The sequence below is a fragment of the Ogataea polymorpha genome, assembly GCF_001664045.1.
Source record: "Ogataea polymorpha strain NCYC 495 leu1.1 chromosome Unknown OGAPOscaffold_5, whole genome shotgun sequence".
Lineage (NCBI taxonomy): Eukaryota > Fungi > Ascomycota > Pichiomycetes > Pichiales > Pichiaceae > Ogataea > Ogataea polymorpha.
In genome coordinates this window covers 578414-590451 of record NW_017264702.1, presented here as the reverse complement: position 1 = coordinate 590451, position 12038 = coordinate 578414, and the positions used below count along the sequence as shown (strand labels likewise).

Below are 12038 nucleotides of genomic sequence, written 5' to 3'. Positions count from 1 at the left end.
ATTTTTTCAAATTTCGTGTTATTATTTGTACATATTAACAAGCACCCCGGACACCAACAAGTATCTAACGTCGTCTTTCGGACATGGAGCGGCGCTGAGAGGCAAACAGATCGCGCTCCAAGCGGGAGTCTGCCCGTCTCTCGTGTATGAAGTTGCACATTCCGCCTCTGTCGCACTCGTTTGAGTAATAGAGCCGGCACGTGGCGTCGTCGAGGTTGGTCACCGGCGAGAGCTCGGCAAAAACGGGCTTGCCGTTGTACCAGCGGTCGTTGCATTCCTTGTAGCACTTCATTGCGTCGGCTTCGTCTCTGAAGCGCACGTAAACGTTTCCACTAAGATGGGGGTTTACGTTCTCGCAGATGACAATTTTGTCCACAGGCCCGTACTTCAGCGCGAGTTCGACAAAAACATCCTTGTAAAGCGAGTCGATACGTTGCTGGATTTGCGTTTCGTCAAGCGAGGACACGATCTCCGGCGCGACGGGCTCGGGATCGCCCTTTTTCAGTCCCTCCACATGTTTCGGGTTGTCGTACAATTTGGGAAACAAAATCGTTCTCGAGTGTTTCGGATACACGTGTGTCCTCACACACTTGTCGCCGTGTCGACATGCCCCCACTTTCTGGAAAAAAGTGCACAACTGCTTGTTGTGGACCGACCCAGACATAAATTGATCTATGCTAAAGAAATTTAACAAGATAAAAAATTAAATACGACCTAGCGAGTGTGTCTAGACAATTTTTTCTCCGTCCTCGTCGGAAGAGTTCACTCTCAAATGGTGCTTTGAGACGTCAACCTCACCGTGGAGCTCCTCTGAGAGCTGCTCAAGTGTCTTTCTCTTGGTTTCAGGAATAAGAACGGTGGTGAAAGTACCAAGCAGCATAAACAAAGCAAAGATCTCCATAACGTGTGGCAGCCAGCAGTTTTTCTCCTTGCCGTCTCTGGCACAGTTATGGTCTTGCAGGGTACCGATACAGGTCTGGGCAATGATGGCGCCAACTTTACCTGCGGCAGCACTAATACCATGCGCGGTAGATCTGTATCTGGTTGGGAAGCACTCACCAGGAACAATGAAGGTGGTGGTATTTGGACCGAAGTTTTGGAAGAATTGGGCAAGAATATAGAACGCAAGAAGTCCCTTGTCTCCAAGTTTGTGGTAGGCGAATCCGATAATACAGAAGATGCAGGTCAGAAGGAGGAAAGAAACAAATTGCAGGCTTTTTCTTCCAATGGTGTCGATGGTGGCAACCGAGAACCAGTAGCCTGGAATGGCACCGGCACAAATAAGGATCAGGTTACCGGCAGCCTGGTTGTAAAGCGAGTGGTAGACGTTTTTGGAGGACGCGTAGCCAATGGTTTGCAGAATGGAAGCGGTATTCAGACCCAGGCCGTAGTAAGCAATATCCAACATGAACCACGAACCAACAGTACCAATGAGGATCTTCATGTGCTTCCATTTGGAAAAGTGACCAAAGAAGTCCTTGGTAGTGGCTTTTGGAGGTCCCAGTTCCTCGTGCTCGTCCAAAGCCTGCTCGGTCTCCTTAAGGACCTCGATATCGCCCCTGCCTGCGTCTCCGTGCTTACCAGAGGTAAACTTGGCAATGTCGGCAGTGGCCTTTTCGAGCTCTCTGGACACGTCGAAAGTGAATCTTGGGGACTCTGGGATTGTCAATCTGAAGTACAGCGCAACCATACCGGGCACACAGCCGAATCCAATAAGAATTCTCCACATCTGGTCGCACGCCTTGATACAGTTTCCAGTGCAGCTGGAAGCCGTCTCGGCGACAATCAGATCGTCCTTGTAAGCGACAACACAGATGAGAGCCACGAGACCGGCCAGCAGCTGGCCCCAACCCTGGTTGGCGAAAACAGCACCCATGATGGCTCCTCTCCATCTAGTGGTCGAAAACTCGGACGTGATGATGGAACTGAGCGGATAATCACCACCGATGCCGATACCTTGGACGATTCTGTAGAATGTGAGAATAGCAGGGAAAGAAATAGCCTTAGACTCGCCAAGGGTACACTGCAAAACGGTAGCAACAATCATGATGATCAACTCTGTGCCGTAAATCTTCTTTCTTCCCACCAGGTCTGCAAGCAATCCGAAACCGAACTGTCCAATGACTGTACCCACAGAGGTGGACACTTTCAGAAGAGTGTTGGTGGAGGCAGGCATGGAGCCACCCCAGTAAACATACGTCATCATGGAGATTCCTAGGTTAATGGCGAAAATATCGTACGCATCCGTGAGGAAACCGACTCCAGCCACCATGACCGCTCTGACGTGGTACCATCCAAAGCTGGCATTATCGATCTTCTCCAGAGCCAGTCTTCTTCTCTCAAGAGGATCGGTGATATGGGCGAAGTCGTTGATATAGTTGTGGAACGCAGCGTTACCACCAGCAGTTTTGTATTCGGCCATGAGAAAGATGCAGATGGGCCTGGGGAGGACAGACTGCTAATATTTATACCAAGAGCTGCAGATATAATTTATGCGGCTTGGTGGCAGATTAGTCGAACGAAAATTCTAATTAACCACGATGCCTGGGATATTGGCTACTATTTTGCCGGCCGCAGCACGGAAAAAGACGCGAAAAAAACGATGACTGCAACGTGACGCCGTTTTGATTGGTCGACGAGCCAAGAAAATGCCCAGAAGTAGGAGGATGGTAGTTTAGTTTTCGAACGCCGAACACACGTGCTACCAATAAGTTGTACTAAATTAGCAGGTCCTCGTGTGCGTGCAAAAAATTAAAAAACCACGAGGCACGTGGGGGGGGGGGCTCTCACAGATCCAGAAAAGAAAAAGTGGGGGGGAGTTTCTTTCGTCGACACCTCTCGACCATCGACAGAATTTTGGCGTTTAACCACGGCCCACATCTCTTCACCGCTTAGCTTATGTATCCATCTTTGCACCAATTTAATTATGTCCTTTCAAAACGTCCGCAAAGCGTCCCAAGAGAAAGCCCAGGGATTGCTGCTGCCTTCGCTGCAGTCTCCGCAGCCTTCAGTTAGCGTGTCAAGCTCGGTCTCCATTGCCGGCTCTGCCCATACTGCGGACAAGACCACCCTGATGGATTTTCTAGGGCAATTTGACAAAGATAGGCCCGAACACCACGATACGGTATCCGGCGCCAGCCAGCACGAGGAGGTTGAGAAGAGCGGGCCAGAGGAACCGAGCGAAAAGGAAGAGGCCAAAATTGAAGAGTCTGCAACTGCAACCAACCCAATTGAGCCTGGGCCCGAAGAGTCAAAGCAGGAGTCGGGAACGGCGACAGAGAAGGCTTCCGATAGCGAAAATAGGGCCAGCGAACAGAACTTTGCAGATGAGGAGACGTCTGTGTCGTTAGAGCATATTACATCCACTAGTTATGGGGAGGGCCAGGTATTAAATGACACTTCAGACTCGGAGGAAGGGGAGGAGGAGTTGAAGGCATCTCAGAAAGTAGAAGTTCCCAAATCAAAGAAACAAGATGACAAGAAGCTGCCTACAGACTACCCGAATCCTCCTACGTCGAACAAGAAAAGCGTTGTATTTGATTTCCAGAAGTTCCTGACAATGTTTAAAAACAAGCAATGTGAGCCTATTCACAAATATCTTCGCTCTTTCTTGACCCAATTTTCTCAGAGAACATGGACAGTTGACGAGCAAGTTAAGCTAATTAAGGATTTTGAGGCGTTTCTCTACGACAAACTGCTGCAGTACTACCCTTTCAACACCATCCAAGACGAGCTGGAGCTGGACAATTGCAAAGAGGGACTGGAAAAACTAGTGCTTACACGGCTGTACTCGCAGGTATTTGCACCGGCGACGCCAAAACCAAAACAATCTCCACAGCAGCGGGAAGACCTCCTGAAAGACCGCAAGTACCACACTTCCCTGAAGCTATATGACTGGATCCATCCGAGACATCTGGACATACCCGTTTCGCTAGGTCTGGAGTCCAACTTTGTCAAGCTTGCGTCTGGGGAGATTAACAAAATCAACAATTACAAGTCGCCGAGGGACAAGATCATTTGTATTTTGAACTGCTGCAAGATAATTTTCGGGCTTATTAGACAGCAGCAGAAAATGCACCAGATCGAAGAGAACGCCGATTCGTTTGTGCCGTTACTGATCTATGTGCTGTTGCAGGCGAAACCCAAATATCTCTATTCCAACTTGCAGTACATCGAGCGGTTTAGATTGGAGGAGTTCCTTGTTGGCGAGACATCATACTACGTGAGCACGCTGGAGATTGCATGCAACTTCATCATTGATCTTGATCGAGACAAATTGACAATTGAGGACGAGGAGTTCGATGAGCAGCTCGCACTTGCGAAGCAAAGGCTGGAGAAACAGAAGGAAGAGAAAAAACAAAGAAATGAGCAGAAGGGCGCCAACGACATCCTTTCGCCGATACCAAAGAAACTGACAGAGCTGATAGGGTCGAATTCGAACGAGTCGCCGTCACAGGTGCTTACCAAGTCGGCCGAAATGATGAAACAGTCGATCTCGTCGTCGCTGAACAACCTGTTCCAGACCTCACCGTCTCCTTCGGAAACACCTGCCAAACAAGAACTCATCGATATCAAAAAGCTTTCCTTAGAGGAGCACGAGCACCAGGAGACAATGCGCAAGCAGCGAGAGGAGACGACCGACGCCTTGGTCTCGATGTTTCCAAATTTGGACCGCGAACTTATTACCGATGTCGTTGCCTCCAAGGCCCGCACAGAAGGCGGAGGCAACATAGGCGACTGCGTGGATGCATTGTTGGAGCTCAGTCACTAACAATGGCCCATGAGCATTTGTCGACCACGCGTTCGTGTTGCAGGAGCTATTTTTTTTTATTCTCCTGTGAAAAAACCGCGAAGTGCGGCTCGGCGTGCGGCTTAGATCAGAATAAGAATGACATGAAAAGTACCGAGTCGGAGCCAACAAAGTATCCATCTTATCGTTTAGGCGTGGCAATGAACTCTCCAATGGACGCGGGCCATGTGCTGGACGAGATCAAGACCACGGAATCACATTACATCAGCGAACTGGGGTCGCTGATGAGACTCGTGAACGCGTTTGATGTGCGGTTCAACAACTACTTTGACGACTCGGTGGACGATGCCATCGAGGAACAGATGGTCCACCGTCAGAAAAAGAACACGAGACTGGCCAAAACTGTGCGGACACTCATCACGATGCACCGCGAACTGGGAAAAATACTCCAGACAGACGACCTTGCGGTGCTGGCTGCCAAGTTTGCAGAATGGTGCACGGACGCCATCAAGTTGTACAAGCAATACATCAGTCTGTACCGTTTGCAGGAGAACCAGTCTGTTTCTGAGGTGGAGCTGCGTCGCCAGCCGCTACTTAGACTGGCTTATTTGCACCAGAGCATAAAGTGCGTCAAAAACATGCTGAGTCTGCAGATGGACCGTTTGCAAGGTGGGTCGGTTTTCTCCGACCTGGAAGTCGCCATACATAGATTGGAGCAGACAATGGAGGAGGCACATAGAATGGAGTGTCTCCAGCGCAAGAAGCTGGAGAAGCACGTCAATTTTTCCAGCGTGCGTTCAATGACAGACTTCTCAATGATATGTTCCAGTTTTAGTATGAACAGCATTGTGGAGACGTACCGGACAGAGATGTACTACACGAACGAGAAGCTAGACACGTCGCTAATTTTCAAGACTCTTGAGCTGATGTTTCTCAAAAACCAGACTGTTGCCCTGGTGTCTCTCGAAAAGGGGGAACGGACGCTGGTTTTCCCCCCATTGCGTGCCAACGAGCTCCACTACGACAAGCAGGTGGAGGATGAGATTTATGTATTCAAGCACACGCTGGACACAGGCATTTGTGTGTATCTGAAGCTGGACAGTGCCATGCACTCGAGACTGGCCAAGTTCTGGAACAGGCCCGCTAAGCTGACCAAGACACGCTCGATGGGTATGGGGATTCAATTGCAGGGAAGAGTGTCGTCAGAAGAGCCCGAATGCCAGCCACACCACCGTGTTTCTGAGATTAAGGCTTATGGAGTGCAGCAGCCGCAGGTGGCCGAAATTCACCCGGCCAGAGAAGTTCCTAGAGCACCATTGCAGCCTGTGTCGTCGTCAAAGCTCAATTCATTCGATCCGCTACGGTTTGCACAGAACTATCAGCACGGCATCGATGGCAGCTATTTAAAGAAGAAACGGCAATCTGTGTTTGGTATGCTTTCCACCATCATCAAGAAAAAACTGACTGTGTCCGAGCCTACAGATTCTGTTGTCGAGGAGATTTTCCGCAAGAGCAAACATTTGTTTTTGCAACGCGTCGAGTGGTGCAAATGGGAGGATAACCAATGGTCTCAACCGGTACGCGTTGATCTTTTGCTGCTCCAGTCCGACTCGGACAACTATCTGATGGGAACTAACGTCGACTCCGAACTACGTACAGAGTTTCTAATCAAGCTCAATGACAGCACAATTGTGAGACGGGCCTCTGCAACGGATATCCACATCACCAGCTGCGATCTACAGAGCGCCGTGACGCTATTCTGGCTCAAAACAGCAGGAGTCGACGAGGCCAGCCAGCTATTCCAGAACGTTCTAACTAGATCCACGTCTCTGTCGAACTCAAGTTCTTACAGCTCAAATCTGAGTACCACAACATACAACCCGTCCATCAAAACGTTCGTTACCTCGACGTCAATCGCATCAAATACTAAAAAGTGAAACATCTAATATATACAGTATGTCAATGCTCGTAGACGATCAACGAGGCGCTGGTGAGGTTTCTCAGGACATCAACCTTGTCCACGTCGTGAGTGTCCTCAACTTCTCCCCAGCGTTCCGTCTGATAAATTGTCTCCAAGGTGGCAGCGCGGGCGATATCGTCGACAGTCAGGTCGATTTGGTCCTGTTTGTTGTTGAGCCTGAGGATCGCCACGCCACTAAGGAAGGATTTGGCAGTCAGAGTGGCCTTTTCAAGCGAAACCAGCGACCAGAAGTCCAGCGTGTCCAGCCATTTGCGGACTGCTTTCACCGTGGCCTCTGGCTGTTTATTGCCAACTAGTCCGTGGATGTCCGAGTCCATGTAAGTCAGCTTGACCTCCTCGCCATTTTCCGCGTACGGCTGGAAAAATGCCTCCATCGACTTGATGATTGGCCGGTACGTCTGCTCCTGGGCCTCTCTGAGCTTCCCGTCGCAGTCTTTGGCGGGAGAAAACACAAGAAGAGTGTCGGTGTCAAGATATCTCAGCAGAAGCGCTTTCAGGTTCTCCTTGTCGCCAACTTTGGTCAACAGCTCTGCATCTTGTTTGGTGTGCGACTGTTCCAGATCAATGCATCTCGAGACCAGAGAAGTAAGTGGCACCAAATATGGTTTAATTTGCAAGCTAGGCAGATGTTTCCACTCGTGGGCTAGCAAATACGCCAGAGTGTGCTTATTTTTCGGGACCGTCAATTGGAAACCGAGCGGCGTTTTGATCGACTTGCCATCGAGCAAGATATGGTACCCATCGTCTTTCTCCGCCAAGTCCACTGTTTCCCAGAACTTGGTAAGTGTCTGCTCCAGTTTTCTGGTTTCCGATGGGGCCTTAGTGGATTGTGCACCCAGCGTCGCATAACCCCTGAACAGGGGGGCTTTTATGTTTCTTAGGACAAAAGCCATGAAAATTATTTTTTTGGGAGTAAATTGATTTGATTTTCTTTGTTAAATCACACAAGGTCGATCGACCCATATAATGAGTTCTGGGTTCGCCGTTGACGTGCCGGTCACAGACCTGGATGTGGACGATGAGACGTTTAGAATCGACGACTACGACGATGACAACGTTTCGCTGGATATGCGCAACCTGAGACCTGCTCCTGAATCTTTCTTTGGGAAGGTCAAGACAAACTTCCTCAAGGTGTTCCGACGGAGCCACAAGGGCTTTGAGTATCTCGACACGATCGAGATGTTTGACCGCAACAGGTCGGATTCGAGTTTTGCCGAGATGGGCGAGTTTGGGCCAGTGAAAACACGCAACCACAAAAAGCTGTATTTCCACCTTCTTCTGGGCGGATTTGTGGCCGTATTGCTCGCCATCTCGCTGGTCGTTACGCGTGCACGCTCGGGAGGATCTGCTAGGAATCTGGCAAAGCCTATATTGTCCAACGGAACGCACGAATTCTACCCAACGACTATTCTTCTCTCTCTTGACGGTTTCCATCCTCACTACGTCTCGCCGGCCCTGACGCCGTTTTTGCACAATTTGATGATCGGCAAGGGATATGGACCGCCATACATGATTCCATCAAACCCGACAGTCACCTTTGCAAACCACTATACGCTGGTGACGGGGCTCAAACCTATTTATCACGGGATCGTCTCGAACCGCTTCTACGACGCCGCATCGCACGAAATCTTCATAAATACCAACGACTCGATTGCTTTGCAGCCCCAATGGTGGGGTGGCGAGCCCCTATGGTCTACGGCAGCCCGCCAGGGCGTCAGCAGCGCAGTACACATGTGGCCAGGGTCGGAGGTCGATTATGGCACAAATATGAACCCCATGGAGGTTGACCGGTTCAACAAGTCTGAAGTTTTGTCGAGCAAAATTGACCGCCTATTTGAGTGGCTCGACAGGCCGTTGGCTTCACGGCCCGAATTGCTATTATCTTACGTTCCAACCATAGACACGCTGGGCCACGAGTACGGGGTTTCTGGTCCGGAGCTTGCCCAAGGACTTACTTATGTGGACGGATTTCTGGAGGCCGTCTACGTGGGGTTGGAGAAACGCAACCTGACCCATCTGGTGAACATGGTTGTTGTTTCTGACCACGGCATGGCGCCTACTTCTGACGAACGTCTTATTTATTTGGACGACTTGGTGGAGCTGGATAAAATTGAGCATATTGACGGCTGGCCACTGTATGGGCTTTGGCCACTTGCCGGGTTCAGCGCGGACGAGGTGTTTGGCGAGATCATGGAGAAATACCGCGCAGATCCGCAGAATAGCCACTACACCGTGCACAAAAAGGAGGATATCGAGAACCAGCTGGTTGGAGGAAGAAGTCGGTACGACTCGCGTATCGCGCCGATATGGATCATTCCTAAAATTGGCTATGCAATCACCACGCACGAGTTTATGGAGAAGAACCACCACTACACTCCAAAAGGCGTTCACGGCTACAACAACACGGAAGTGCTGATGAGGTCATTGTTTATTGCTACGGGCCCCTACTTTGAGCACAAGATGGGCTCGTCCTACAAGATGCTACCGTTTGAAAACACCGAGGTGTATAACATTGTGTGTGAGTCGCTAAATCTGACGCCTGCTCCCAACAACGGCAGTGCGCCCTCCGTGCTGTCCCCGAGCCACGCGTTGCCCAAGACGTGGAGGGACAGCAGGAAATATCCGGACACGGACTTTAACGTGGAGTGGGTCTACAAAACAGCGACCGTGGACCTTTTGTGGGGCGACAGCCGTGCTGAGCCAGATCTGAAGGGAGAAGAGGGGGGCGATGAGAAGGAGAAGGCGAAGGGGGACAAAGAAACAGGCAAAGGTCCGGCCCAAGATGATCCTGATAATTCGAGCGATGACGATACGGACACGGACGACGAAGACTCCGAGCCCGACCGTGCTCCTTCCCGCAAGCCACACTTCTCATTCCACGACATGTGGGAGTCTGTGGAGGAGGCTGCCGAGGATATTATCGAGGAAGTGGAGGATTTTTTCGACGAGTCATCCTGAGTCATCAATTGAGCTTATCGTGACAGGCTGTGTAGTTGAAAAATTTTATCTTGATATACTCCCGCCCGCAGAATAGATTGCTAGTACATATTTGCAACTTTCTGTCCTTTCCAGGTTGATGTCGCAAAACGCCCCCGGCCAGCTCACCAACACGCCGATGAACCCCAACATGCACGAAAATCTCTCGAGCACCACTCTCCAAGAGACAGATAGCGTCAACACGTTGCTGTCGCGAACTAGCCAGAAAAACGGCAGTCTGTTGGACCTGGAGCCTCGCGACGCACGAGATCCCCAGCCAATTGGCGGCGAGTCGCCGGCATTGCTGGCCACGTCGGTTGGATTCGACTCGCAGGGTCACCTGATCACGTCAGCCTCTAACATCTCGCTTTTGTCGCTCAACCAGCAGGTCGCCACGCTTTCGTCCACCCCGTCCAATTTACAGCGAACTTTCACCAACCCACGTCTGCCGCTGCTCCAGGCGTCGTCGGCAACTGCAGTCCCACAGCAGCAGCAGCAGTACTACCGCAAGTACTCGTTCACGTCGCCCAAGACGAGCGCCCGTGCGCAGCCGATGGCGATCCACGCGGCGCCAGACTCGCCGTCGCTGATCCCGACTTCGCTTGCCGCGTCACCGTCCAACTTCAACCTGAACCAGTCGTCGCCGCCAAACTCGCTCAAGTCTCGCAGCTCGTCCTACATCAACGCCCCCAGTCTTCGGCTCAACACAAGATTCCCTGCTCACCTCCCCTTGACGAGAACAGACTCGGTCCCGAACTCGATCGGCGGCCGCTCACCAGAATTCCTGCCCTGCTCGCTCTCAATGCCGCCGATGACGCCGCTCAACCTCTCGGTGCCCGCCGTGCCGGACGAGAGCCCGTTCGAGAACGAAAGCGACCCCAATAGCCAGGGTAGCTACAAAAGCGGGAAAAGCCCTGATTTTGAGCATTACGACGGCCCCGTCTTTGCAGAGCAAATCCAGGACGCAGAACTATAAGCTAGGGCTTCAGGTCGACACAGGCCCAGATGTCGCGGAGCAGAACGCGGTGCGCGTCCCACGACATGACGTTCACAAACTCGTCGGTGCTCTTGATGAATTTGCAATGCTTGTGCTCCATCTCGTAGTCCCACTTGCCCAGGAGATCGTACTCGACCACCAGGTCGCGCATCGCCATGTGCAGTCTGTTCTGCTCGGTTGCCAGCGACAGCCCGCTGTGCTTGAATGCCGTCGAAAGCACAACGTTCAGAAGAGAAGCGGGCGGGAACAGGTTCCATGCGTCTCTGGTGTTCCAGAGCCGCAAATAGCCGGACTCGAGGCCCATCGTGACCTCTCTTATCCGAGTCGTCCCAGACACCCTGTCGTACATGTTGGCAAGACTCTCGGACCAGAGCTTGGGCGAGTTGAAGGTGACCAGCACGTTGGCGACCCGCACGAGGTGGAAGTTCAAACTAATGATGGAGGCAATAGAACCGCCCATAGAATGACCCGCTATCACCAACTGGTAGTCCGGATACTGCTGTTTGGCTTTGAGGTACTCCACGAAAATGGCCTCGAACATCCTGTCGGCAATGTTAGAGTAGCCAGAATGCACTTTGTTGAGCTTGAAGTAGTTTCTCCAGTAGTAGCCCCAGTACTGGCTGCGGTAGTAAGTGTACGGGTGTTGGACCATGCTGGGGTCCACCTTCTTCTTGACCGACTTCCAGAAACCTTCCTTGTACACCTGGGGCCAGAAATTGATGGCCTGGTCACTGTAGATGGCGAAATAGTCTTTGAGCTCTAGGTCTGATCTGATGGAAACGACAATTTTTTTGTAGTGGTGGTCAAGAAATAGCATGCCCTTACCGTTGAGCAGATACTGCGTCCAGTCGAGCTTGCTGGAGGGCTTCTTCGTATTAAGCTGCTTCACTATCTCCACATCCGTGGTGTTATTTGGTATATTGGTAAATTGCTCTAATTTGGGCGGGAACTGCAGGCTTGTGGGGCCTGCTTCCGATGGTAGCTTGAGAGCGCCGTGCTTATTGTCGCAGTTTGTGATCTGCAGAAAGGACGCCAGCTTGTCGAGAAAAACGAAGACATCCTCATTGTTGAGCGGCACGCCCTTGGGCTGGTGGCGGCTGACGATTCGGGACAGGTCCCATGACGTCGAAACGCCGGACTTTGGCACAGGTGCCGAGAAATTTCGCGGGACCGGCTGACAAGCCGCAGGGAAGGATGCTAACAGCAGCGCACAAATACACATCGTGACGAGCATCTTATGGGACAGGAGTGCAGTAGCATTGGCTACAACACAGCTTATATCCCTGCGCAAGAGTATTCTGTTCTGCCCCAATAGGTCGATCGACCATGCCCTG

At 51.3% G+C, this 12038-nt stretch overlaps 8 protein-coding genes across 8 annotated transcripts; 4 read left to right on the top strand and 4 right to left on the bottom strand.

Moving 5' to 3' along the window:
- Positions 1–17: 17 nt before the first annotated feature.
- On the bottom strand, positions 18–2422 carry OGAPODRAFT_101426 (uncharacterized protein; the record flags this gene model as incomplete). Its single annotated transcript, XM_018353043.1, has 1 exon — positions 18–2422. The coding sequence occupies one exon, from the start codon at positions 2420–2422 to the stop codon at positions 728–730; it is 1695 nt and encodes a 564-aa protein (XP_018209914.1). The 3' UTR covers positions 18–727.
- On the bottom strand, positions 65–664 carry OGAPODRAFT_50234 (uncharacterized protein; the record flags this gene model as incomplete). Its single annotated transcript, XM_018355654.1, has 1 exon — positions 65–664. The coding sequence occupies one exon, from the start codon at positions 662–664 to the stop codon at positions 65–67; it is 600 nt and encodes a 199-aa protein (XP_018209915.1).
- Positions 2423–2926: 504 nt separating the features above from the next.
- On the top strand, positions 2927–4771 carry OGAPODRAFT_13772 (uncharacterized protein; the record flags this gene model as incomplete). Its single annotated transcript, XM_018353386.1, has 1 exon — positions 2927–4771. One exon carries the CDS (start codon positions 2927–2929, stop codon positions 4769–4771), a length of 1845 nt encoding a protein of 614 aa, XP_018209913.1.
- OGAPODRAFT_16853 (uncharacterized protein) lies at positions 3036–7631 on the top strand. The gene has a single exon (XM_018354709.1). It carries the CDS (start codon positions 4894–4896, stop codon positions 6685–6687), a length of 1794 nt encoding a protein of 597 aa, XP_018209912.1. The 5' UTR covers positions 3036–4893; the 3' UTR covers positions 6688–7631.
- Positions 3038–7631, bottom strand: OGAPODRAFT_94801 (uncharacterized protein). Its single transcript, XM_018357623.1, has one exon. It carries the CDS (start codon positions 7622–7624, stop codon positions 6710–6712), a length of 915 nt encoding a protein of 304 aa, XP_018209911.1. The 5' UTR covers positions 7625–7631; the 3' UTR covers positions 3038–6709.
- Positions 7632–7802: 171 nt separating this feature from the next.
- Positions 7803–11978, bottom strand: OGAPODRAFT_77190 (uncharacterized protein). The gene has a single exon (XM_018356290.1). The coding sequence runs from the start codon at positions 11936–11938 to the stop codon at positions 10685–10687; it is 1254 nt and encodes a 417-aa protein (XP_018209909.1). The 5' UTR covers positions 11939–11978; the 3' UTR covers positions 7803–10684.
- On the top strand, positions 8106–9188 carry OGAPODRAFT_38221 (uncharacterized protein; the record flags this gene model as incomplete). Its single annotated transcript, XM_018355355.1, has 1 exon — positions 8106–9188. A coding segment is annotated over one exon (1083 nt), but the record flags the coding sequence as incomplete, so codon positions are not given.
- Positions 9808–11978, top strand: OGAPODRAFT_94799 (uncharacterized protein; the record flags this gene model as incomplete). The annotated part of the gene is made up of 2 exons (XM_018357622.1): positions 9808–10548; positions 10593–11978. The coding sequence occupies 2 exons, from the start codon at positions 9808–9810 to the stop codon at positions 10599–10601; spliced, it is 750 nt and encodes a 249-aa protein (XP_018209908.1). The 3' UTR covers positions 10602–11978.
- Positions 11979–12038: the final 60 nt, after the last annotated feature.